General features: G+C 43.5%; 1 protein-coding gene across 2 annotated transcripts in view; it reads right to left on the bottom strand.

Annotated features, from left to right (window-relative positions):
* The window catches only part of Ankfy1 (ankyrin repeat and FYVE domain containing 1), a 68,921-nt gene that overhangs the window by 18,938 nt on the left and 23,420 nt on the right, over positions 1–26,563 (bottom strand). For both annotated transcript variants that reach the window (XM_052756187.1, XM_052756188.1), the window contains exons 5-12: positions 23,599–23,722; positions 21,831–21,980; positions 19,755–19,920; positions 12,242–12,446; positions 10,611–10,679; positions 10,061–10,260; positions 4,051–4,148; positions 8–236 (exon numbers count right to left, since the gene is read on the bottom strand). In XM_052756187.1, coding sequence (XP_052612147.1) covers positions 8–236; positions 4,051–4,148; positions 10,061–10,260; positions 10,611–10,679; positions 12,242–12,446; positions 19,755–19,920; positions 21,831–21,980; positions 23,599–23,722 — 1,241 coding nt within the window. The remainder of the gene's footprint in view (positions 1–7; positions 237–4,050; positions 4,149–10,060; positions 10,261–10,610; positions 10,680–12,241; positions 12,447–19,754; positions 19,921–21,830; positions 21,981–23,598; positions 23,723–26,563) is intronic.

Genomic DNA, 26,563 nt, shown 5'->3' on the forward strand with positions numbered 1-26,563 from the left:
CACCTACCTTTCTGCTCCAGGATGACAGACACCACATCTGGATGGTTATAGGCAATTGCCATGTGCAACGGTGTCTGCAGGTAGATGCCATCTGCAGAACCCATTAGGACCGGAGTCTCTTTAGACACAGGCAGCGCCTCCTCTGTCTGCAGGTTTGGATTGGCACCTTGCTGCAGGAGCTCTGCTGTGAGGTTGGCCAGGCCATGCCGACAAGCTGTATGCAAAGGAGTTTCTCCCTGAATAAAACAAAAACCCAAATCACCATGAAAGGGAGTTGGGAGTTCCTGTCACAAAGGGATACTGAAAGTACAAGTACCAAAACTCAGGCCACACTGCCAGCCCCAGCCCTGGGTTTCTCCTGTCACCAGCTGACCTCATGAGGCTGACTCCACTCCCTCAGCACCATCAACTTTCAGTTTGTTTAGTGTCTTCCCAAGCATCTTTCTGTCGTTCTTCTCCCAGAACCACCTTGGTTATCCCTTTACTTGGTTCTCACATTTTTTCCTAATTATGCAAAGACTCTGTTTCTCTATAGAACAACAACAGCCAACAACTACCGGGTATCACCAAATTCACCGGCAGAAAACAGCAGCCCCGTGGCCAGAGGGAAGCAGGGCTAGCTCCTTGACCAGCACTTGCTGCTTTAATCTGCTCACATCAACCTCATTGTGAGCTCTGATCAAGACTTCCTTCCCCAACTTTAAAAACTAAAGGCATTTTCTTTAGAACCGACATGGATTAAGAAGGGACAGGTGAACGAGAGCTCCCGAGAGTGGGCGGCCTGCAAGGGGGGAGCACCACTGACGACGTTTTCATGGTTACAGATACCAGACTTGGTACTCAAAAGATGTGCCAACACTTTAGGTCTTGCCTCCCTCCCAACCTCCAGCACACAATTCTCTTCCTCTAAAGGAGCTAATATGAATTTCTTGATTTTCTTCGGGGACTGAACATTACAAGAAAACACATACCTATTCATTTCTGTGTATATGTATGTTTATGATATGTGTAAACACATGACTGAATGTGTTTTACCCAAAGAAGTGGAACCATCAAAAGGATGGACCGGGTGCTTTTACTCCCTAGCCCCATATAGACCGACCAGGCCTATCCTCCTGCTCAGCCCCTCTCCCTACACATGCTCATCAGTGAGTGGCCTTGTCTATTCCTGGGTTTTTCTTTTTCTTTTTTTTCTTTTTTTGTTTTTTTTTTTGTTTTTGAGACATAGTGTTGTGCATCCCAGACTGACTTCAAATTCATTATGTAGCAGAGGAAGACTCTGAACTCCTGATCCTCCTGTCTTCAACTTCAGGCATGCACAACCACATCTGGTTTATGAAGTGCTGAGAATCAAACCTAAGGATTCATGTATACTAGGCAAGCACTCTATCAACTAAACCACATTCCTCTACTCCTGTGACTTTCCCCAGGGCCTACAACCAGGTCTTCGGCCCATCTCTTCGCCTCCAAGGCTGTACAGATTATGGCTGCAATGGAATTTACTCCCCCACACCAGTTGCTCCTCTTGGTCAGCCCCCTTTGATTCATGGGTCCATCAAAAACACCTTAAATTCTCTTGCCTTCTTCCTGAGAGTCCTAAGAAGGTATAAACCTGTTGGTATTACTCCCTTGAAACCTGTCGACTTGCATGTAAGAGGTCAGGACAGGTCACTGATTATCTAGGCAACTCCAGCCTGGCTCCAGCCTTGACTCACTGGAATGCTCACCATGCTAGCCAACCCAGGTAGCTCTTCTGAGTCTCTAATGATCGAACCATTCTTCTACCCCAAACCTTTCCTTCTATGGATCATCCTTGGACGAGATAAAGGCCAAACTCCTAAGTGAGCACCCAGGCCCGTCAGTGTTGCTTTCACTTGCTCTCATGTCAGATTCACTGTGCCTTTCCGTGGTAGGCTTCCTAAGGCTTTGCCATGAACTGCATTCAAGAGCTGCTATACACTGTGGGCTCCTGGGAGGACTGTTGAAAGTTAGGAGACAGAGTGTCTGTCTTACTAAGAATGAGTAATTCAGGGCTGGAAAGAAGGCTTAGTGGTTTAGAGCATGGATAGCTCTTCCAAAGAACCAGAGTTTAATCCTGGCACACGTCAGGCAACTTACAACTTCTTGTAATTCTAGATCCAGGGGAACCAACACTGCTAACTTCCTTGGGCATCTATACACATAAGCATATACCCACACGAGATACAAAACATACACATGATTAAAAATCATTTTTAAAAATCTCTGGCCACATGTGCATATACATGGGTAGATTTCATGGGCAGAAAGATGGCACTGCCCTCTCCCCTAGACTCCCAATATATTCTGGTATATCTCTGGTGCACAGAGCCCACAGAGGCCAGAACAGGGTATCAGGTCCCCTGGGAATGGAGTTCTGAGCTGCCATATGGGTGCTGGGAATTGAACCTGGAAGAGTAGCCAGTGCTCTTAACCACTGAGTCATCCCTCCAACCCCAAGATCCTTTACTTTTTTTTTTTTTTTTTGGTTTTTAAGACAGGGTTTCTCTGTGTAGCTTTGGAGCCTGTCCTAGAACTTGCTCTGTAGACCAGGCTGGCCTCGACTCACAGAGGCCTGGCTCTGCCTCCCGAGGGCTGGGATTAAAGGCACGTGCTACCACCGCCCAGCCCAGCATTCCTTTTTAAAATAGATTTTATATTTAATTGTGCACACTTGTGTGTGGGTGTATGCAATTGAGTGCAGGTGTCTGCAGAGGCCAGGTGTAAGATGCCCCTAGAGTTGGAGTCACAGGTAGTTGTGAGCCTGTCCAGTGAGTGCTGGAGACCAAGCTCAAGTCCTCCGGAAGAGCAGGCGGCACTATTAATCAGAGTTGTTGTCTCTCCAGTCCCTATTTCTTTTCATCTTACACATTCCCTATGACATCAAGATGAACTCCATTTTACAGCTGTTGATGCTGGAGCTCAGAAAGTACACTGTCTTAAGACTAAGGCAGGAGATGAGAAAGCTGGTAAGCTCAGGACTATCCAACCCCAAAGATCTACTGCTGACCTAACAGTGACTGCCCTGATTACAGGAAAGAGAATCTTTGACACTCCAGAGATGCCTGAAACCATAGGGAATACCAAGCCCTATGTCTATTTTTTCCTAATGAAGTACTTACGATAACATTTAGTTTATTATTTAGGCACAGAAAGGGGATTAGCAACAATAAGATAAAACAATTACAAAAATATACTCTAAATAAAGTCATGTGAATGCGGCCTTTCCAAATGTCTTCTGTTCCATACTCCCTCTTCCTGTGAGGATGTGCAGTCTATGATGTGTGAAGGTAATGACAAGAGACAGGCACTGTGACAATGAGGATAAGCACTGATACTGAGTCAGTCCCTCTTAGGAGAGAACTGGTAAGGGACGGACAGGCAGGTAGCATGTGCACCAGGCACACACTGGACAGAGGGGTGAGCCACAAACTAGGACTGGGTGAGATTTCATCATGTTATTCTGGTGGACAACCTAGAATTTATGGACTATTTCTCAGTTTCCCATTTAATATTGTCAGACCATGACTGACCACAGGTAACTGAAACCTAAAGGTACAAGTGCAGGTGAGGGAAGGCCATGATCTGGTCAGTGTTGTTGCCTAGAGACAGACTGAAGCAGCAGCCACATGGGAGACCTGAAGAATACAGGTCAGCACATGCCTGTGATCTCAGCACTGGAGAAGCTAAGACAGGATCATAAGGTAAGTCCTGCCTGGGTCACATCAAACTGTCCCAAAACCAAAAGACTCAAGAAACTATTACAGCACTTGTTTACATTCCTGTTTGCTAATTTTCACTCCATTACAAAGTCTACAGGATCTAGTTCAGGACATGGCTATACAAGGAAACTCTGGATAATGGTTACTAGCCGACAGTCTTTGAGGACACACAAAGATTACACTGGTCATATGAATGTACATTCATAGAAGTGAAGAAAAAAAAGAGACTATTTCATTTTTCCTGAATACCCAGCATTGCCATTTCTTACACAGACCACAGCCATTCCCCCAGCTGCCCTTGCCAACTTACCCATTTGTTCCTGTGGTTGGCATGGGCACCACTGGTTGCCAGGAAAAGAGCTGCAGCCTCATTTCCTGCCCCGGCTGCCCGCTGTAGTAAACAATTTCCTACAAGAAAGAAGCCATATTCATTCTTCCTTTTACATGGACACAAAATTAAGTTCCACCCTGCACAACACCCTGCCCTACCTTACCACCTACTGGCCAGCCCACACCAGACATCACCCTTGCTGGCAGCTCACTGTACTTCCTTGTAGGGCTTGGGTAGGGGCAAGGTTTCTCCCACATAGCAGTGCTGATCACATTTCCTGAGATAATTAATCCTTTTGCCATAGGGCCAGCTCTGTAAGTTGTATAACATTTGAATATTCCTGGCTCCTACCCATCAGATGCCAGGAGCTCTGAACCTGTAACAATCAAAAATGTCTAGGACTAGAGATATTGCTCAGAGGCTAAGAGCAGTGGCTGCTCTTCCAGTACTAGATCCTTCAAGAGGCCTCAGGTTCGATTCATAACACCAACACGGCAGTTCCATGTCTATACGGCAACTGTCTATAGCTCCAGTTCCTGGGGATCCAATTTTCTTATGGCCTCCATGGGCACCAGGCATGCAAACGGTGCACAGACATACATACAGGCAAAACATCCACAATACATCAAATAAATCTTAAGTTTAAAAACAAACAAAAAAGCAAAAACAGCTGGCAGTGGCGGAGCATGCCTTTAATTCCAGCACTCAGGAGGCAGAGGCAGGCAGGTCTCTGTGAGTTCAAGGCCAGCCTGGTCTACATAGTGAGTTCTAGGACAGCCAGGGCTATACAGAGAAACCCTGTCTTGAAAAACCAAAAAAAAAAAAAAGGCCTAGAGATGCTTTCAAATGTTCTTCGGAAGATGGGTGCAAGTAGCAATGTCCTGGCCTCATCATTGTGGCTATACTAGAAAATGCCCATCAAATGCTTCAGTTCTATCCCTACAGCCTTATAAGCTTGTTGGCTCAGGAATATTTTTGCTTAGCACTGTAACTATTTTCTGAATAAAACACTTAGGAAAAATAAAATCTTCTCCAAATGGTTTTTGGCTCCAGAACAGTGTTTCCAACTCCATTTCCAAACACAACATAAAGTCTCATGTTCTGGGCACTACAGAGATAGCTCAGTGGTTAAAAGCATGTATTGCTCTTACAGGGAACCTGACTTTAGTCTGGTGGCTCACAACTACTGTAACTCCAGCTCCACAGGACCTGATGCTCTCTTCTGGCCTCAGCAGGCACCTGCATACTTTTGCACATACCCATATACAAACACATGGGCATATTCATAATTAAAACTAAAAATAAATCTTTTAAAAATCTCACATTCTGAAGCTGTGGTGCTTGAAAATCTGAATAAAATGAATATGAAGACTGAAAAATAAAAATAAGAGAAACAGGACAAAGCAGTGCCAGGGAGAAGGCTCCGTCAGGCAAAATGCCTGCTACACTGCCCGACGGCCCACTCCATTTCCAGAGCTGTGTTTCATTTTTTTCTAGTTTCCTAAGATGGGCCTTACTAGTGTAGTCCTGGATGACTCAGAACTTGCTGTAGACCAGAATGACATGAACTCACAGAGATCCGACTGCCTTTGCCTCCTGGGGTTAAGAACAATGTAAATAGTAGTCAGATACATCTGTAATGCCAGCATTTCTACAGTGAGATGGAAGGAGAAGGTAGGAGTGGAAACTCTAGGGCTCGCTAGTCTGGAATACATAGAAAGAGACTCTGCCTTGAGAACCAAGTACCAAGAGTTGTCACCTGACTTCCACATGCTCGGTTTTATACACAGCACACGCACACACATACACCAACGAACATTCACCCTCAATTAAAAAGAAAGAAAAGGAAATGGACAAAACACTACTTGGTCTTTATATCATTTTTTTTCTTTCGCTTCACAGACAGTGACTTCATCTATAGTTGTCGTCATTCTGATCTCAACTTCTGTTGGGTATAATACATGCCAAGAATCTCCTCTTGGAGATTGGAAGGCAAAATAAAGAGGGAGCTGGAGAGATGGCTGAGCAGTTCAGAGCACTGAATACTCTTGAAAAGGCCCTAGGTTTGGTTCCTATAGCTCTATGTGGTAGCTCTGTCAGCTAGTACAACATAGCAAGACCTCGACTCAAAAAGAAAAAAAAAGAAAAGAAAAGAAATCCTCATAATAGGTAACAAAAGCTAAAGGCAGTAAGTTCTACTCAGAGAGCTGAGACTAAACAAAATAAATAAATCTAAAAATGAGGGAAAGATTTAGGAGTGTGAGGTCATCTTCACCTATACATCAAATCTGAGAGCAGTTTGGGCTAAATTAGAACCTGCCTCAAAACCAAAAAAACTAGGCTAAAACTCAAAGTTTATAGTGTAAAATACTGTCTCAACAGTAAGAAAAATTTAAGAGACCAATCAATGGTGGGGGAGGGGCACAGGGTATAGCTCACTGGCAGCGTACTTATTAGTTGCATAAGGCCCTGGGTTTGATCCCTATCATTAATGGAAGGAGGGAGGATGGGAAAGAGGTTCAAGGAGATGAAAGACAGAGCAGTCCAAAGCTGATTAGAGTACATGAAGATTTGAACAGTGTTAATGGACAACTTTGAGTTAATAACAAAGAAAATGCTGCATTCCCATGAATAAATGCTTGTTATTTTAAACAATATATCACATTCTAAAAAGAACATGTTCTAATGCTGAAAATGCAGCTCAGTAATATTTTTGCCAGCTTATGCAAGTTCCTGGGTGCAAGCTCAATGATATGGAGGTAGCAGGTGGGAAATTTACAGAGAAAATGATAATACAACAAAATTCAAGTCCTAAATACCAAAGAACCAGTCTTTTGCATGCCACACTCTTACACAATGTAATTAAAGTCAGAAATCAGCAAAAACTATGGTAAATAATCAATATAATTTATAGATTATTATGTAGTCATGATGGCATTTCCAGGTGTTTAGTCTAAAACAGTGTAGTAGAACTTAGCTTTCGTTATCTACTGTGGAATTTCTCTTTCTTCTGTTTTTTTCAGACAAGATCTTGCTATGTCCTAGCTGACTGGAAGCCATTGTATGAATCAGGCTGGCCTTGAACTTGCAGTGATCCTAGCCTGTGCTTGGATACAAACATGGACAGCCATCTAGAGCTAGAGTGGTGATTTTATATGACCTTTCTTTCTTTCTTTTTAGTATCATGGGTTAAAACTAAATTCAAAGTCACAGGCATGTGGTTCTGAGCTACACCCCCAGCCCTTTTACCTTTATTAAAAGTTATTATCACTTTAACAAAAGTATTGTTTACTATTCATCTTTTTTAAAAAAGGGAAGCTAGGAATCAACTGTCTTTGTTAATGGCTTCTACCCATGCTTGACATCCATTTATTTTATGTGTGTGTGTTAAGTGTATGTGTACAGGGTGAATAAGACAATGCATTAAACAGGTCTGGAGTTCAGGGGACTGTTATCTCCTATCCTGTGGGCTCTGAGGATCAAACCAGATCATCAGGCTTGGTGGCAAGCACCTTTACCCACTAACCCATCTCAGAAGCCCCCAACTCATGCTTTCTGTGAGTATTCGCTACTTATATATGGAATCCTTGTCCTTAAAATACTCCCATGCTGATCTGGGAATGGTAGCACATGCTAGCCAGGGCTAAGAGACCCTGTCTTAACAACAACAACAAGCAAAACATACAAAGAATACAAACAAAACACTACCATTTTTTCTTTAGCCAGTTCAGTGAAATATATGAAAACAGGGACATCCCAAGTGTGGCCTATGGATTCCTGTAGGTTTCTGGAGTCTTGCAGGGCATCAATAGATCAGAACCATTTTTACAGAATCTTTACTTTTCCCTACACTGTGCTGACATTGGCACTGATGTTGCCAAATCAGTGTCGGGGATTCAAATGCCTAACAGATCACAGCAGTGCCAAGGTTTCATTTTCACAGTCAACAAACCTATACTTTTGCTACAAAAAAAAAACCTCCTAGCTGGGTGGTGATGGACGCCTTTAATCCCAGCACTCGGGAGGCAGAGCCAGGAGGATCTCTGTGAGTTCGAGGCCAGCCTGGTCTACAGAGAGAGATCCAGGACAGGCACCAAACTACACAGAGAAACCCTGTCTCGAAAAACAAAACAAAACAACAACAAAAAACCAAAACCACCTAATTTTACTAACTCTCAACACTGAGCATGTTGTGCTCATGAGCTTGCAAGAGCCTGTGTGTAACGTGAGAAGTACGGCAAAGCTGCTACTCCACAGCAAAGCATGCTGTCTGGAGGAAGCACACATGCATTAAGGTGCATGCTGAACAATTTCAGCACAGGGTCATGGGCCAGGGTTTTTACTCAGAATGATTCCCATTACACTACTGTTATCCAAACTTGATCATTTAGTAGACATTCTCTTGAAAATGAGCAAAAGGAGCCTGTCTCTTTAAGAAAAACAATTGAAAAAATAATTGATAATATTTTTAACCTAATGATAAAAAGTAAACTTTAATATGAAAATTTGAATCTTGGAAAACTTTGCAACTCCAAGTTTGATATTTCTTTACAGTGAAAGACTTCTGATGAGATGAACAGCGATATCAGTGAGTGAAGTTCTGAAATATGAAACACAGGACATCCACAACACAGTGAACTAACACTCTCCAATGACTAAGGCATAATGTTCTAGAACCATGCACAGAAAAAACAATCCATTCAAAGCACAAACTGGTGTGACTTCCCTATGATACTCAAAATGTGCCTCCCCTTTCCACGTGTCTCAAAGGATGTGCATTCTTCCGTCACTTTAACCAAAACAGCACGTCTGGAAAGACTGAACACAAATGTAGATACAAGAAACTACCTGCTCTTCTCACTAACTTGTTTTAAGTTATTTTCATAATGAGTATATTCTCTATACTATAAACTGATTAATACAGCTCTTCAAAGTTTCTCAGTTTGGGATCTGGAGAGATGCTTAGCAGTTAGAAGCACTTGCTGTTCTTCCAGAGGACCCACGTTCCCAGCATCTACATAGCAGCTCACAACCATCTCTAATTCCCATTTCCAGAGATCTGATGACTTCTTCTAACCTCCAAGGGCACCAAACAAGCATGTGGCAAAGATACACGCATCAAACACTCACACACATAAAAGAAGATAAACCTAAAAATCAAACTAAAAATGAAAGTTTCTTGGTTTTAGAGGCTGGATATTGTAGATTGTGTCCGTAATCTCAGTACTTGGGAGGCTGAAGCAGGAGAATCTCCAGTTCAGGTCCAGGCTGGCCTACATATACCTGTCTCAAAACCAAAAAAAAAAAAAAAAAAAAAAAAAAATTCTCATTTTGATTTTCTGACTCTAGTAAATACTAAAGGTATAACTATCCAAAGAAAAACTTACTGAATGTAAATTCTACGAGGGCAAAACGAATTATGAGTCTACAAAGTCTAAGAATCGTTGTCTTAACTTACCAGGTATGTTTTAGCTTACAATACTTAAACTAATGTCTGGTTAAATTGTTTGGAACACGAGATTAAAACAAACAAACAGGCCGGGCAGTGGTGGCGCACGCCTTTAATCCCAGCACTCGGGAGGCAGAGCCAGGCGGATCTCTGTGAGTTCGAGGCCAGCTTGGGCTACTAAGTGAGTCCCAGGAAAGGCGCAAAACTACACAGAGAAACCCTGTCTTGAAAAACCAAAAAAAAAACAAACAAACAAACAAACAAACAAACCAACCAACCACAATGGGATTTTACTGAGCTTAAAATTAAATGTAAAACAAATAATTCTCATAATAGTAAGCCATTCCATTTCTGTATTATTATTAAAAACATTTACAAGCTGGCATGGTGGCACATGCTAGTAATCCCAGCACTCAGGCTAAGGCAGGAAGACAACACATTCAAGGCTAGCCTGAGCTAGCAAGTCTGAGGCCAGCACTGCATTGCCAGTCCTGCCATCAAACCACAACAAGAAACTCACTCCCTGGGCCCATGGTTTACCCGTCACTGCATCCGGAGCATCGGTGTTGCTGCCGCGTTGGATGAGCCTGGCTGCAAAGCTGTTCTCATCAAAGGACGTTCCGTTCAGCACAGGATGGTCTTCAAAGGGGTTGACAGACTGGTCAGAAGACATGGTGATGTACTGGACAGCAAGCCAGAGTGCAGTACTGCCCTCGTGATCCTTCAGCTCTAAGTCTAACCTAAAATAAAGAGGCCGTGTGAATGACAGGTACAATATCAAGCCTCTCTTTGCTGCCAACAGCTCACTCTCTCCCTGTACTTTCTAAAGGACAAATTTTTATTTTACTTAAGGTTTATAACTGTAAAGCACCTTAAGAGAAAACTTCAGGCTAGGTGTGATAGCCAGTACCTGGGGGACTAAAGCAGGACTTTGAATTCTAGGCTTGCCTAGACTACATAATAAGACTTCGTGTCAAACAAACAAATGAACAATATTTTTTGTTTTTTTTTAATTTTAATAAGGAAAGATTTTTCACTCACAATCCCACCCTCAAAACCGCTTTTCATTTCTCCAGGCCGCCCTACGTACTGTTTACACTGCAGCAGCTGATTGAACACATATTCATTCCTGGCCATGATGGACAAGTGTAAAGGAGTCCTGAGGGTAAAACAGAATAAAATGAATTAAAACAAGTGTCAATTCAAGACAGACCAACCCAGACACTCACAGCAGACAGGAACTAGAATCCTTGGTACAATCACCATCTACAACCAATTCCATTACTCTGTTTTCCAAAACCACAGCCAAGAATCAAAACATGAAAATGGATTTGCTTTATGGCCCATGGCTCTCCTCCATTTCTAACCCCTTCCTGCAGGAGTGTGTTAAACAGCAGCTTCTGTCACACTTTCTCCCACCCATCCCCCACCACTCTGAGAAGAAACTGGTCTTCGCTGTCATCTTCTACTAGCACAGGAACAGACAGCAGCGACAAGACAGAACTGGTCCAAGTGAACCTGTTCTTCACGTTTATTTAGTACTCAAGTGCCTTGAGAGAAGGCTGCCACTGGAGCACAGGGCCTGAGCCTGGCCTCTACCTCAGATGGACAGACTGCCCAAGTTTACTGCAATTGGAGGGGGAAAAAAACCCAAAGAATCAGCACGAGGGAGGAAGGATGTAACTGCTTGGCAGAATGAGTGGTTGATTACTAGCAACACCAAGCTCCTGGACCATCTTATCTCTGCACATGACCCACTGCATAGACCCTCTCCTGACAACCAGTCTCGAAAAATCTGACATCCTGGGTGGGTTTCAAACACTGAACCAAGCTGAGGGCGAGTGGTACTTATACCCTTCCCACGGCTGCTGAGGCAAGGGGCTGAACTGCACTTCAGAGCCTCCCACCTTCTGCCTCAAGACAGGCAACCCTGTCCACAATTCTAAACCACAAGGAATCCTAAACTAACTCCTTCTGAGAAGACGCAAAAAAACAACAGAAACTGGGCTGGAGATGGTTCAGGGGTTAAGAGCACTACTTGCTCTTCTAGAGGACCTGGGTTTGAGTCTTATCATCCACGTGATGTCTCACAAATACCCATTACTGCAGTTCCAGGGAATCCTACACACTTCTTGTCTACAGACACTGCACGTATGTGGAGCACTGATACACATCCAGCCAAAACACCCATACACATAAAATAACAAATAAAACTAAAAACTTGTAAGAATGTAAAACACTACACATAACCCAGAGACACTATCAAATAGAGGAAGGGCTGTGCAACCAAGGTAAGACGCTCTAGAGATAACAAGTTGTCAAAAGTTAAGATAGTCATAAGGCAGAATTGGGTTTAAAATAGGGAATTTTCTAACTATTAGATCTCAGAGAAATAAAACAGGTTGTCTTGAGGTAGTAGTTCCTCTTCAAACTATTCAAGTGATCCTAAAAAATGCTAAAGAAAGTCCTTGTAAACACTGACTAGATGACCACTCTGGTTGCTTTCAACAGAAAAATGATATAAATTGCTTAGAAATTCAGACCTTATTTAGCCAGGCTGCAAATGTTTTCCCAAATACTTCTAGTCTTGATCATGACATTTAATTGCATGCCAGATAAATGTGTGCAGCTCCAGTAGACATCAGATTTAAGAATGCCCAATACTGTGCATGCCGATTATGTGCTGCCATGCCAACCCTCTTCTGGAGGCAGCGTACTCACCTGCCCTTGCTGTCCTGCATGTTGGGGTTGGCACCAGCCTGTAGGAGGGCCTCTGCAATCTGCGCCATCTCAGACATCACATCTGCTGAGTATTTCTTTGAACTATACAATGCTACAAGGTGTAATGGGGTCTCTTGGACCCCCAATGTGGCAGCATTGACAAGGGCCCCGTTCTTAATGAGGAATGTAGAAGCAAAGAGATCTCCTTGAAAGAAAGAACAGAACACACAATGACATGACAACACGCAGTTACTGTGGCCAACACTTCCTCTGAAGGCAGCAAGTGATAACTGCAGACATAGGAGAAGGACATCTGGGGTTGTCTGAGGCAATCTCTTGGACAGCTGGAGGTGGAAATCCATAACAGTCCACAAAGTTACACTTTATTTCAAAAGGCTCTTTTGTCCACCTTTTGATTACCCATGATGACCTGCCCTGGTTCCTTCCTTTAAGATGCTCTCACTGTCTAACAGTAACAGACTTGGGCAGGAAAGACAGTACAATGGTGGCTCTTCTAGAGGACCCCAGTTGGAGTCTCAGCACTAACATGGTGGCTCACAACTGCCTGCAACTCCAGGTCCTGGGATCTGACATCCTCTTATGGATTCCAAGGGTGTATGTGCGCGCACGCGCACGCGCACACACACACACACACACACACACACACACACACACACACACACACACCCCTACCTCTCTCTGGAACTTGGTGGGGTGGAAACAGTTAATTCTCAGTGATATCCAGGTGGCACCAATTAACACATACATACTCTCCCCCCCCCCCCCCCCCCCCCCCCCCCCCCCGCCTCCTCTGTGGGGTGGAAGCAGTTACTATTTTTTTAATTTTTTTGAGAGACTTTTGACTATTTTTTTCTTTTCTTTTTAGATTCATTTATTTATTTATTATGTGTACAGTGTTCTGTCTGAATATACACCTGCAGGCCAGAAGAGGGCACCAGATCTCATTACAGATGGTTGTGAGCCACCATGCAGTTGCTAGGAATTGAACTCAGAACCTCTGGGAGAACAGCCAGTGCTCTTAACCTCTGAGCCATCTCTCCAGCCTGGAAGCAGTTATTTTTCTCAGTGACCTCCAGGTGGCATCAAGTCTCACACAGAGAGAGAAAGGGGCGGGGGGGGTGGGGGGGGGGGGGGGGGGGGGGGGGGGGAGAGGAGGAGGAGGGAGAAGGAAAAGGAGAAGGAGGAGGAGGAGAAGGAGGAGGAGGAGGAGGAGGAAGAGGAGGAGGAGGAGGAGGAGGAGGAGAAGGAGGCGAGGGAGAGCAAGTGCTTGGTGGGGACGGAAGCAGTTATTTTTCTCAGTGACCTCCAGGTGGCACCAATTAGCTTCTACCTAGTACTCATCCACCAATGTCTTTAAAAATTGGCCTTAGGAAAATATTGGGGAAGAAAACAGATGAACTTCAGGGCTACTGGGTTTTACTTTAACAGACAGGCTCTAACTGCAATCAATTCTGATTTCAGATAACTCACTCTCTTACCAGAGTCCTAGGTCTCCTTCTGAAGAGTGATGAGGACACAGACACAGGAAAACCTACAGATGGTTACGTTCTGACAGAAAGTGTAATGGAAACCATCTTCCATCCTATTTTTCTTTAAAGACAACGGTCCTTCTCGGTAGCCCAGGCTGGCTGTAGCCCAGGCTGGCTGTAGCCCAGGTTGGCTTCTTGCTGGCAGCACTCTCCTGTCCAGTCTCCTGACTGCTGAGATTACAATAAGAACCACCATCCCGCCAACATTTTTATGATAAGTCTTTTTAAAGGATTTTCTGACTTTAAGTCAAATTTACTTAAAGGTTAGATCCAAAAATCTATTTATAATCATTCATTTATATGTACTTTAGACAAAAAAAAGCACTCTTTAGGAATTATTAGAAGCTGAATTAAGGGAAGAGAGTCCAGAAGGTAAATAAACAAGAAGAAAAAACATGCAGAGAACAGGACAAAGAAGGGAACTGGAAGCTAGGCCCTAGTAAGGTTCTTACCGACAAGGAAACAGCACTCCACACATTCCATCTAACAGGGCAAGAACGGGGTTCAAACTCAGCCACTGCTCAGCATGCTTAAAGGCCTGAGTTCAAGCCTCAGCACCAGAAAAACAGTATCTCCTGCTGAAGACTTCCAGCCACTTGCTTTCCTCACTGACCAACAATGCCAGCTACACGAGGCGTTACTGTCATCATTTTTCCACATAAAAATATTCTTAACCAAGCCAGGTGGTGGTGGCGCACGCCTTTAATCCCAGCACTCGGGAGGCAGAGCCAGGCGGATCTCTGTGAGTTCAAGGCCAGCCTGGGCTACCAAGTGAGTTCCAGGAAAGGCGCAAAGCTACACAGAGAAACCCTGTCTCGAAAAACCAAAAAAAAAAAAAAAAAAAAAAATATTCTTAACCAGCTGGGCGGCGGCAGCGGCGCACACCTTTAATCCCAGCACTCAGGAGGCAGAGGCCAGCCTGGGCTACAGAGTGAGTTCCAGGACAGGTGTCAAAGCTACACAGAAAAACCCTGTCTTGAAAACCAACCAAACAAACAAAAATTCCTAACCAATGTTAAACAATACATACAACTTTTCCTTCAGTTTTATGACAGTTTTATTCAGGGAACAGCCAGTAACCTTCATCATTAAGATAATACAAACCATAATTAATAGTCCTTGTTTTAAAATTTACTACAAATAATTGGTCAGGAGAGTCCAGGTTATTGTAGGATTGTTTTTTTGTTTGTTTGTTTGTTTGTTTTTCCTTCCGAGACAGGGTTTCTCTGTGTAGTTTTGGTGCCTGTCCTAGATCTTGCTCTGTAGATCAGGCTGGCCTCGAACTCACAGAGATACGCTTGCCTCTGCCTCCCAAGTGCTGAAATTAAAGGCGTGCGCCACCACCATCCAGCCATTACAGGTTTTTAAGTTAGTAGAAAACTAGAATTGTTATGAAAGGACACATCATCTTGCTTAGGTCAGGCTAATTGGAAGAGATGGTAACAATGCCCTATGTGGGTCTCCTATGGCCTCACAGATCCTGTCACCACCAAATGCTTCTGACTGACAGATGCATTTCCTTAGTAAGATGACCACTAATGTTTTGTGGATTCTAATATGCATCTCCAAGTAGACCTAGACTTCATTCATCTATTAACGAACCCCATCACTCATAATAAATTAGAAGCAAGGTCAGTAGCCAAACTTAAAGGCAGCACTCAGTCATTGGGTAATGCTAACCAAGTAACAGCAAGTTGAAGGAGGCAAAGTCAAACAATCCCTCAGAAGGGGTGACACATACCTAAAAGCCAGAACACAGGAGGCAGAGGCAGGAGGACTACTGCAGGTCTGAGCCCAGGCTCTACCATGTAGTGTTCTAGGCCACCCAGTGTTTCAGTGGGACCTCAATGAAAAGAAAACAATTCCCATAGGGTCTGGCTATGGTACTCCAATGCCCAGACAAGACAAAGGCCACTATGTTTACTCTACTGGTCAGCTGGCATTCATTGGGGTACATCCCCACCCTGTCTCACTATGCTAACAGCCTGGTGAAGCAGAAAGATCCCTTCCCATTTTATAGACGAGAAAAGTCAACATAAGTGTGGACAAGTGATTGTCAAAGCAACACGTAAGCCAGGATTCAAGCCCAAGTCAGTGCTCTGCCCATGCCACACCCCTTTGAAAGTCTGCTATATTCACACTAGAATCCACATACTTCCAGACATTTCACAAATTCAGAATGAAAGATTAAATCACTCTAGAACACACATCAAAACTGTCTTGGCAATTTCTGTAACTAAGCAATCACCCAAATATTTAATAACTCACCAGAGATGTTTTTCATGAAACAGAAGAATTCAGCTCCCAGAGAGGAAAGGAACTTAATTGTTTTTTTAGTAACAAGTGAATCTGTTTCCAAAATAAACACTTCAGATACTAAACAGAGTGGGAGAGAACAATTCCCTATGTGGTAGAAACTTTCCCCAGTGAGCACAAACCCAGAGCCAAGTGCTGTGTGTGCTTGGGACAACGCATCTGTTCTCCACAGTGCCCTGCTCTAAGGGTTTCCTACCCAGTGATGAGTAAAACTTTCCTCTCTACTAGCCAGCAAGCTCAACACTCTACATAGCTCAGAAGGACACTTACCCTAAACACTCCGCCCAGAACGGGGAGAGAGCTGCAGCTGCAGCAGCATCAACATTCACACAGTACATTCTGTTAAAGAACAAAACCACAGCCGAGCGACAGCAGTGTCATCTGTTGATCAACAGCCATTTTCTGGCTATTAGGACAGCGCAACCACAAACATACACAAACACCTCTGTGTGCCAACTTAGAGGCCTTCACCCGTATAAACAAGAGCTGTGCCACACAGCAGCTTTACTTTAATTGACTTTGAGAAATCTCCACACTGATTTTTCATAATGGCTGTACAAGTTTACATTCCTATCAGTAAATATAATCCCAGAATTTGGGAGGCAAAGGCAGCCTCTGTGAGTTCACAGCCAACTGGTCTACATAGTGAGGCTCTGTCTCAAAAATTAAAACAGAATTCCTCTTTCTCCATATCCTCATTAGCACCTGAGGATTTTTATATTTTTGTTATTTATTTGTATGTGCCATTTTGAGTGCATGCATGTATGTGCAGGTGCACATGCCTGTCTGTGTGCATGCAAGGAGTCAGAAGAGGCTGTTGGGTGTCCCCCTCCTACTCTGTCTATTCCTCTGAGGCAGTGTCTCTCCCTGAACCTCGGGGCTTACACTTTCTCTGATAGGCTGGAGGCAGCAAGCTGGGAGGATCTGTCTTCGGCCTACCTTGGAGATGGAATTCAGGTGTACACACAGAACACCCAGCTTGCTACCTGTGTGCTGGGATTAGAACTCTACACCTCATAATTGACTCTTAACCACTTGTCCTTTATGTTTTATTTTTTTTGTATTTGTTTATTTCATGTGTATGCAGATAAGCAGGCATGCACATGGCCATGGCCTGAGTGTGGAGGTCAGAAGACAACTTTGCAGAGTCAATTTTCCCCGTCTACCACGTAGGTCGTAGGAATCAGACTCAGGTGAACAGGCTTGGCAGCAAGTCCTTTACCTACTGAACCATCTCTTTATCCTGTCATTTATTTTCCTGACGACAACCATTCTGAACTGGAATGAGATAGACTCTCAAAGGAATTTTAATGTGCATTTTCCTGGTGGCTAAAGATGTGGGACACTTTCAGGTTTTATTCGCCATTTGTATATCCTTTTTTGGGACCTGACAGTTTAGCTCATTTATTGATTGGATGCTTTTTAAAAACTGTTTAATTTTTGCAGTTCTTTACATCCCTTGAATATTCCCCATCTGATACGTGACCAGCAAAGGTCTCTTCCCTCTGGTGACTGTTTTCTCTGTTGTCCAGAAGCCTCTTCATTTTGACTTTGGGATGTATCTCCTTGCTGCTGGAACAGTGTTCAGAAAGCTCTTGCCTGTGCTTGTACCCTGAGGTGTTTTACTTACGCCTCTTTCTTCTAGCACACTGGTTCTCAGTCTTCCTAACACTGTGACCCTTTAATACAGTTCCTCGGATGTTGTGGTGACCCCAACCATAGAATTATTTCATTGTTACTTCATAACTGTAATTTTGCTACTATTATGAATTGTAATGTAAATACCTGATATGCAGGATATCTGATATGTAACCTCAAAGGAGTTGTGACCCCCCCACCCCCCAGGTTCAGAACTGCTGCTCTAGCAGTTTCTAAGTTTTAGACTTACATTTAAGGTCATTAATCCGTTTTGAAATGATTTCTGTGAAGGTGAGAGGTATAGATCTAGGTTCACTCTTGGTTAAAGAGGTTGTCTAGCCTGGCAGTGGTGGTGCCTGCCTTTAATCCCAGCATTCAGGAGGCAGAGGCAGGTGGATCTCTGTGAGTTCGAGGCCAGCCTAGTCTACAGAGTCAGTTCCAGGACAGGCTCCAGGGCTACACAGAGAAACGCTGTTTCAGAAAACCAAAAAAAAAAAAAAAAAAAAAAAAAAAAAAAAAGAGGTTGTCTTTGCTCCGATGTATTTTTTTTACTTTTATTATTATTATTATTTTTTTTTTTTTTTTTTTTTTTTTTTTTTTGGTTTTTCGAGACAGGGTTTCTCTGTGTAGCTTTGCGCCTTTCCTGGAACTCGCTTTGGAGACCAGGCTGGCCTCGAACTCACAGAGATCCGCCTGGCTCTGCCTCCCGAGTGCTGCAATTAAAGGCGTGCGCCACCACCGCCCGGCTTATTATTTTTTAATATGTGTTTGTGAGTGTGTACCAAATGTATGTCTGTGCCCAAGAAGTCCAGAAGGTGTTAGAATCTCTGGAGCTGGAGTTACAGGCAGTTGTGAGGTGCCAAATGGGTGTTGGCAAGAGAAACTCTTAACCACAGCACTGTCTCTTCAGTCTCCCTCCAATGTATGTTTTTGACAGATTTCTCAAAATTGGGATGCTATAACTATGCATTTATTTCTGGGTCCTCAATTTTCTATTTCATCAGTCTACATGCCTGCTTCTGGGCCGGTAACTTGCTGTTTTTGTTCTTGAGTCTCTGTAACATAATCTGAGATCAGGCGTGACTGCTGGTACCTCAGCACTGCTCTTTCTGCTGAGGATTACTTTGGCTATCTGGGCCTTTAAGCCTTTCCTAAGATTTTAACAGACTTCTGGGCACAATTCCTGAAGAAAATGGAATGAAGTAAGTAGACATGTGTTGCTCACAAAAGGTACTTTTTAATTTTTTTAAAAAATAATGTGTAAATGTCTGTGTGGGTGGACGTCAGGGTGTGTACCTGTAGAACCAGAAGACGGGGTCAGAACCTCGGGAGCTGGAGTTACAAGCAGTTGTGAACCACTTACTGGGAACCCAGTCTTGTGCAAGAGCAGCAAGTGCTCTCAAATGACTAACCATTGCTTCAGCCCCCAAAGGATTTCTTTTTTTGGGTTTTGGTTGTATTTTTGTTGTTGAGACAGGGTCTCTCTGTGTAGTCCTGACTGTCCCAAAACTAACTATATAAACTAAACTGACTTTGAACTCACAGAAATTACCACCACACTACTCCAAAGGTACTTTTTTTTCCTTTTTTTTTTTTTTTCCCGAGACATGGTTTCTGTGTAACAGCCCTGGCTGGCCTCGAACTTACTCTGTAGACCAGGCTGGCCTTGAACTCACAGAGATCCACTTGCCTCTGCCTCCTGAATGCTGGGATGAAAGGTATACACAACCACCACCTGGCTCCAAAGGTACTTACTTCTTAAAGATCATCTATCTAGCTTGTCTTACTCAGGCCCTGGTGGCACTATGAACAGACAAACTGACAAGGCCAATAGTGTTTCAATAGTGACCCTCTGACTCAACAATCACAAGTTCTAAGCCATGCAGGCTAAGTGTGCAGACTCAAGGTCTTTTGGGAATTCCTGGAACTGAGTCTAGGAAGCTTCAAAACTATAACTACAGAGAGTTATATTGTGTACAGAGAAAAATGTAAATTTCATTTCTCCTTACCTCTTTGGATTCCTTTATGTAACAAGCTCCAGCCACTCTTGTCTACCATGTCCACATCAGCTTTATGATTAACCAGAGTGGTAGCAATACTCTCTAGTCGCCGTGAAAGAGCCAGATCTAATGCAAGATCTCCATTATGATCCATTTCGTTCAGCTTCCCAGGGAGCTGCACAGAGAAATCTGGAAATCAGCACTCAGACAGAAAATACAACCACCTTTAATCGTTCCCAGATGAAAACCCTTTTTGAGACAGGGTCTCAGTATGTAGACCAGGCTGCTCTCAAATTCACAGACATGGCCTTTCTCCCGTAAATGTGTGTGTCACCACACTTCCTACCCAAGTGCCAATTCTTTTTTTTTTTTTTTTTTCTTTTTCGAGACAGGGTTTCTCTGTGTAGCTTTGCACCTTTTTTCCTGGAACTCACTTGGTAGTCCAGGCTGGCCTTGAACTCACAGAGATCCGCCTGGCTCTGCCTCCCGAGTGCTGGGATTAAAGGCGTGCGCCACCACCACCCGGCTCAAGTGCCAATTCTAATGCTCTGGCACAATGGCATTGCTTAGTCCTCAGATTCAACACCACTCACACTTCCGATCAGGCTTCCCGAGAGCATGTGCGTTCAGTCTCAAAAAAACAATAGTGATTACTGAGCAAAGGGCGACAAAGGTGATTGAAGGCCACCACAGGAGAAATGCAGATGGCACTGGGGGAGTGGGGAGGGGGAGACAGACACCAGACACAACACAGGACAGATACCACAGACAAGCCAGCATAGAGAACTTTATGAAAAAGAGTTAAGATTTTCATAAAAGGTGGTTTAACAGAGTCCTCTTTAGCACAGACACTAATGATAAACCATACTTCCATCTGCACTCCTTTGAAGGCAGTGTGTATGTAGAATAATGCCCTCTACCCCCACTCCACAGATGTTCATGCCCTAATTACCAGATGATGTAAGCATGTCAACTTACATGGCAAAAAAGTACCTTTGCAGATGTGTTAAGGCTAAGTACCACGAGCTAGAGAGGATTCTGAACCAGCCTACAGGGCCCCACTTTGTAACAATATTCATTCTTAAAAGTGAAACAGAAGGCCGGGTGGTGGTGCATGCCTTTAATCCCAGCACTCAGGAGACAGAGGCAGGTGGATCTCTGTGAGTTCGAGGCTAGCCTGATCTACACAGTAAGTTCCAAGACAGGCTCCAAAGCTACACAGACAAACCCTGTCTGGGGTGGGGGGTGGGGGGGAAACAGGAAAGTAGAAGAGTAGGTCATTAAGGGGTGAAATTAGGACTTGACCTGTTTCTGCTGGCTTTAAAGATAGAAGCAATGCTTCTTTTAAGCTAAGGACTGTGGGAACATCTAGAAGCTGAGAACAGTCTTCAGCTCACAAGAAAATGGAGGCCTTGGACTACTAGAGAGTTCTGTCAACAACTTATGTGAGCAGGAAACAGATTCTTCCCCCAGCTCCATAAAAGAGCACAGTCTACAAACAACTTGATTTTAGTCTTGTGACTTTTGGCTTGGACCTCCAACAGGCAAAGCTGATAGGTAATAAACTGATGTGTTGCTGTTACTATTTTAAACAGTATTTTATGTGCATGAGTGTTTTGCCTCAATGTAGTGTGTGGACCACGTGTGCCTCCAGAGGTCAGAAGAGGGTATTGGATTCCCTGGGAATGGAGTTACAGATGGTTCTGAGCTGCCATGCGGGTGTTGGGAACCAAACCCGTGTCCCCTGCAAAAGCAGGAAGTGCTCTCAACCAACCCAGAATATGTGTTGGTTTAGGGCACTGAATTTGTGAAAACTTGTTTTAGTAAGAAATAAAAACAAAGATTGGGGCCTGAAGTCAGGTACTGCTGTGACAACCATCTGGAAATATGAATGTGGCTTTAGATTGTACTAAGACTGATGAATTCTGAGGAACAGAACAAAACAGAAAATGCTCAAAAGCAACATGAACATGTCAGCAGTACTTTCTTAGAATGTCCAGTGACAGTACAGATGGAAGCAGGGAGTCTAGATAGCATTAAGGTTTGGGGAGAGATAGGAAAAATATGGAAATGCTTCTACAATACCTGGGAATCCATTTCAATAAGATAGAGGAAGACTACATCTTCTCTCTCCACTTTGATAGCTTTATGGAGTGGGTAGTCCGTCTTGGATTTGATCATTTTGTATAACAACTGAGCACTCAGGCTACTGAAGTCCTCCTTCCGCAAGTCATCCTAGGGTTAAAACAATGGAAAGGGTTAATAAGAACAGCTGTCATTACTAAGCATGTGTCAAGCCCTACTTTAAGGTCTTAACATTTCCCAACTATCTTTGCCTGTTTTACAGAAGAAAGTGAAGCCTAAGGAGGCTAGAGAGCTCACGCACAGTCTGACAGTGAGAAAACAACTAAGTCAGGACCTGGAGTAAGAAGCACTTGCCACCACACTCTACTCATCACAGCTCTGCTGGGCCTCAGAGACTGGACAGCCGACTATCAATGCTGACCTCCAACAGGAACAAGCCATGGAGGACCCCTACTATGAGCTTAGAGTCCTCTTCCTACTGAGTCTACGAAGACGGCCCCTTCAAAACAGTCGGAACTGCAGCAAACAACCCTCTGAGCCACAGCTGCAGTGCTCTCAGCAAGGGAAGGCCACCATTCTGCCGGTTCTTCAAAGCTAGTTGTCAGCAGGCATAGCAGCAGCACGTGCCTTTAATACCAACACTCAAGAGGCTGAGGCAGGAGGTTGGCCATAAGTTTGAGGCCAGTCTGAATTACACAGTGGGTTCCACTTCAGTCTGGGCTACAGAATGAGATCTTACCTCAAAGCAAAAAACAATAACGCCACTTTTCTAGTATTATTGGGGATCAAATCGAGGGCTTCAGGCATTTGTACCACTGTACAGTGATTGTCAGCTGCCATGTGGAAGCACTGGACCACTGAACTGTATTCCCAGCACTTCAAAATGTTTCTGAGAAAGGGTCTTGCTAGTTCCTCAGGCTGGTCTTGAACTTGCTCTGCAGCTCAGACCATGAACTCAGCATCCTCCTGCCTTAGCCTCCCAAGTTGTTAGGGCTATAAGTCCATGGCACTAAGCACACACACACCAGTTCTGTTAGAAATCTTTCTGTAGAATTCCAAGGTTCTTCCAATAATGTTGTATACAAAACAATCACAGAAGCTAATTCATAAAACAACATTGGTTGTTGTTTTATTTATTATTTAATGGGGTGAAGAAAAAAAAAGCTCGGCTTGTAAACCCTGTGCTTGGAAGGAGACAGGAAGACCCCTGGGGCTCACTGGCCAGCTGAACTCACCTAATCAGTGAGCTCTAGGCCAGTGAGGGACCCTGTCTCAAAATATGGTGGATACTACCTGAGTAACTCTACCAGAGGCTGTCCTCTGGCCTCCACAAGCATGTATGTGTACCTGCATACACATAAAAAATACAAAATCAAACCATAACAAGAAATGTGAAGCCTGTTATTTATAATAAAAACCCAAGAAAAGACGCTGAAGTTTAAGAATGCCTCTTATAGTGGAGGAAGCTCTTCCATGGGCAGCGCACACTGGGTCTCAGCTTCTCAAGGATGATGCTAAAGGCAGGTGTTCCTTCTTCACTTCTGCTCCGGAACCTCAGCTACCTCTGCCTGGTCCACTCTAAACCCTCAGAACAGTTTCAGAACAGAAAAAAAGCCTCACAGGTCATCTAATCCAACTGCTTATTTTTCAAGACTGCAAACAGCAAAGATGATGTGTCAGAGAGGCGACTGAAGAAAGCAGGGCTTACACTGGGATCTCTGGCTGCCAGTGTGGAAGCTCTGTCCACACCTCTCAATCTCTCACTCACCCAGTGACTTGCAATAATTTCTGCACAGTAGTTCATCAGTGTGCTGGCATTTAATTCCTCGGCAGTTTGATAGAAGCGAATACAGTTCCTAACATTCACCAGAGACATAACACCCTTCTCACATCTGTAAGAGATTTTCATTAATGATGAATAGTATTAGCAAGGCAAATACATTCATAAATAAATAAACCAAAAAATAATTAAGGCACCAGCTATGTCTAATAAAACTAAGATATAAGACTGAATACTGTTTCATAAGGAAGTATGTAGAGATTTTTACTTATTGAACTCAATTTTTATTATAATTTTACTAAAACTGATCATATACATTTTATTTTTGAGACAGGGTGTCTCACTATGTAGCCCAAGCTAGCTTTGAAGTCAGACTACTCTTGTCTCAGCCTGGGATTACACCGTGCTTTGCAGTCTTGTACTAGATAGTATATTACACCACACTGTTCTGAGTAGAATCAAAATAACCTGCAAAAAGAAAATTATGAAGCTTAAAACCTCAATAGCCTCAAAAGTAATCACTTGAAACTTCTGAATCACATGCACAGGTCATTTTGCAATCAAACACAAAACAGATTGGCTTCAGTTCTTTGGCACTGAATTATATGGAACATGCCTGCAGATTCCAGACAATTCTATTATACTAACTTTAATACTCAGAGTTTCAAATATGAGGGTCTGTGCTTAATAAATACCTCTTTAAAAATCCTCCCAAAAGATAAATTTTTATTTTGTATAAATTATAATTCAGATGGCTAGAGAGATGGCTCAGAGGTTAAGAATACTGGCTGTTCTTCCAGAGACCCAGGTTCAGTTCCCAGCACCCACATGGCAGCTGAAAATCACCTGTAACTCCAGTTCTAAGGGATCCAATGCCCTCTTCTGACCTTCATGGGTACTGAATTTACATGGTACACAGACATATATGCAGCCAAAACACTTATACATATGTAATAATGATGATGATGATTAAAATAAGTGAATAAACTGTAATTCAGGGTCTGGAAAGAAAGACAGTGGTAGAGTGTCTAGGATGTATTTGTATTTGGGAAGCCCTGTGTTCAATCCCTAGCAACATTGGGTGTGGGTGGCGGGAGAGCAGGAGGGATGTATGTGGACTAAATAGATAGTTTAGCAGCTAAGAAGAGTTGTTCTTCCAAAGGACCTAAGTTTGGTTCCCAACACATGTTCACAACTGCCTGTGACTCCAGTTCCAAGGGATCTGGTGCTGTTCTGGTTTCCCCAGATACCCGCTCAAAACACACACACACACACACACACACACACACACACACACACACACACACACACACGCACACATAAAGTTTTACAAATAAAATAAATATAATTCAATAAACTACATTTTAAAGAACCACCCAAAATAGATAAGATAGTGAAATAATTATGAGTCAGACCTAGTGTGCAAGAGGCTATGGATTCAATCTCGAGTGCCACACACAAATCAGACCACAGTACATCAAGAGAAAATTGAGCACAATGTATATCTCCACAAAGCCAGGCAACGAGACTTGATGAAGGACTAACAAGAGAGTATCAACTACATCCCTGTGGCACAAAGTTGTCTTCACGTCCTAGCATAGAAGATACAGGACTTATTCTATGACAGAATTCCTGGAAACCTTATTGTGCCTCTCGCAGAATGAGGCCTACGGAGAGAGGAGGCTAAGACATGGTCCTTCAATCAGATTCCCCTCCAAGGGTAGCCACAGAGGCCCAATGGTACTCATAGCCCCCTCATCTAATCTACCACTGCTTCTCCTTTCCTTCACCCTCAATAAAAACCTTTTTTTGTTTTTTTTGTTGTTGTTGTTGTTTGTTTTTTTCGAGACAGGGTTTCTCTGTGGAAAAAGTCCTGACTGTCCTAGAACTCAATCTATAGACCAGGCTGGCCTCGAACTCAAAGAGATCCACCTGCCTCTGCCTCCTGAGTGCTGGGATTAAAGGTGTGCACCACCACCACCACCACCCAGCTAACAAAAACTTTTCTAATCACATGGCAGAACTTAGTAGTGACAGAAAAATGAAGTCTCTGTAGTCCTGTCTCCCCTTCTATGACATAAAGATGGTACTTGATCTTAGAGGTGTTGAGACTCTGCGGGTTTCAAGATGAAGGAAAGTTAGATGTACCCAGCAGAGCACAAGACACACTTGGAGGTACGCTCCTAAGTTTACATTTCCTCTCTGCTCACCACTCCCTTCTAAGGCCCAACATTCCTGTCCTGAAGGAAAATGGAAAAGGGACATAGCAAACTTTAAGAGCTAATGTTAATGGACTTCAATACTACTGTAAATAACTGAGTAGCAGGTAATTCTCAATCTCAGTAGATGAGGTACTAGGTAACAGGGAAGGACCACAAGAGTTAGAGAGGTAGGGAAAGAGGGGAAGAAGGCAGTGAGACAGACCGTGGATTGGAGACAGGGGAAGGGAGGACAGACAAGGGAAAAACAAAGAGCAAATTTTCAAACCTTATAGTTAGACTAGGCCAGAAACAAGAACACAGCCATTTGCCATCAACATTGCAGACTTGGTGCAAAGCACCACCTCTCCCAGGGCACTTTAAGAATTAATTTAGGGCTGGTTGTGGTAGCATATGCCTTTAATCCCAGCACCTGAGAAGCAAAGGCTAGTGGTGAGACCTTGTCTCCAGCCCTTCCCCACCAATTTATTCCTTTACTCATTCATTCGTGTGTGTGTGTGTGTGTGTGTGTGTGTGTGTGTGTGTGTGTGTGTGCGTGCCACAACGCACCAAGGGGTAAAGGCCAGAGGACAATTTCAAGTCAGTTCTTTCCTTCCAAAGTGAGTTTTGGGCACCAAACTCAGGTCATCAGGTTTGTGTAGTAAGGACTTTTGCCTGCGGAGCAATCTCACCAACCCTCCAACACTATTTTTAAAAGAAGTTAAAATCAATATGTAGACATGTTACAATAAGAA

Source organism: Peromyscus californicus, unplaced genomic scaffold (assembly GCF_007827085.1).
Source record: "Peromyscus californicus insignis strain IS unplaced genomic scaffold, ASM782708v3 Scaffold_3__1_contigs__length_106647218, whole genome shotgun sequence".
NCBI lineage: Eukaryota > Metazoa > Chordata > Mammalia > Rodentia > Cricetidae > Peromyscus > Peromyscus californicus.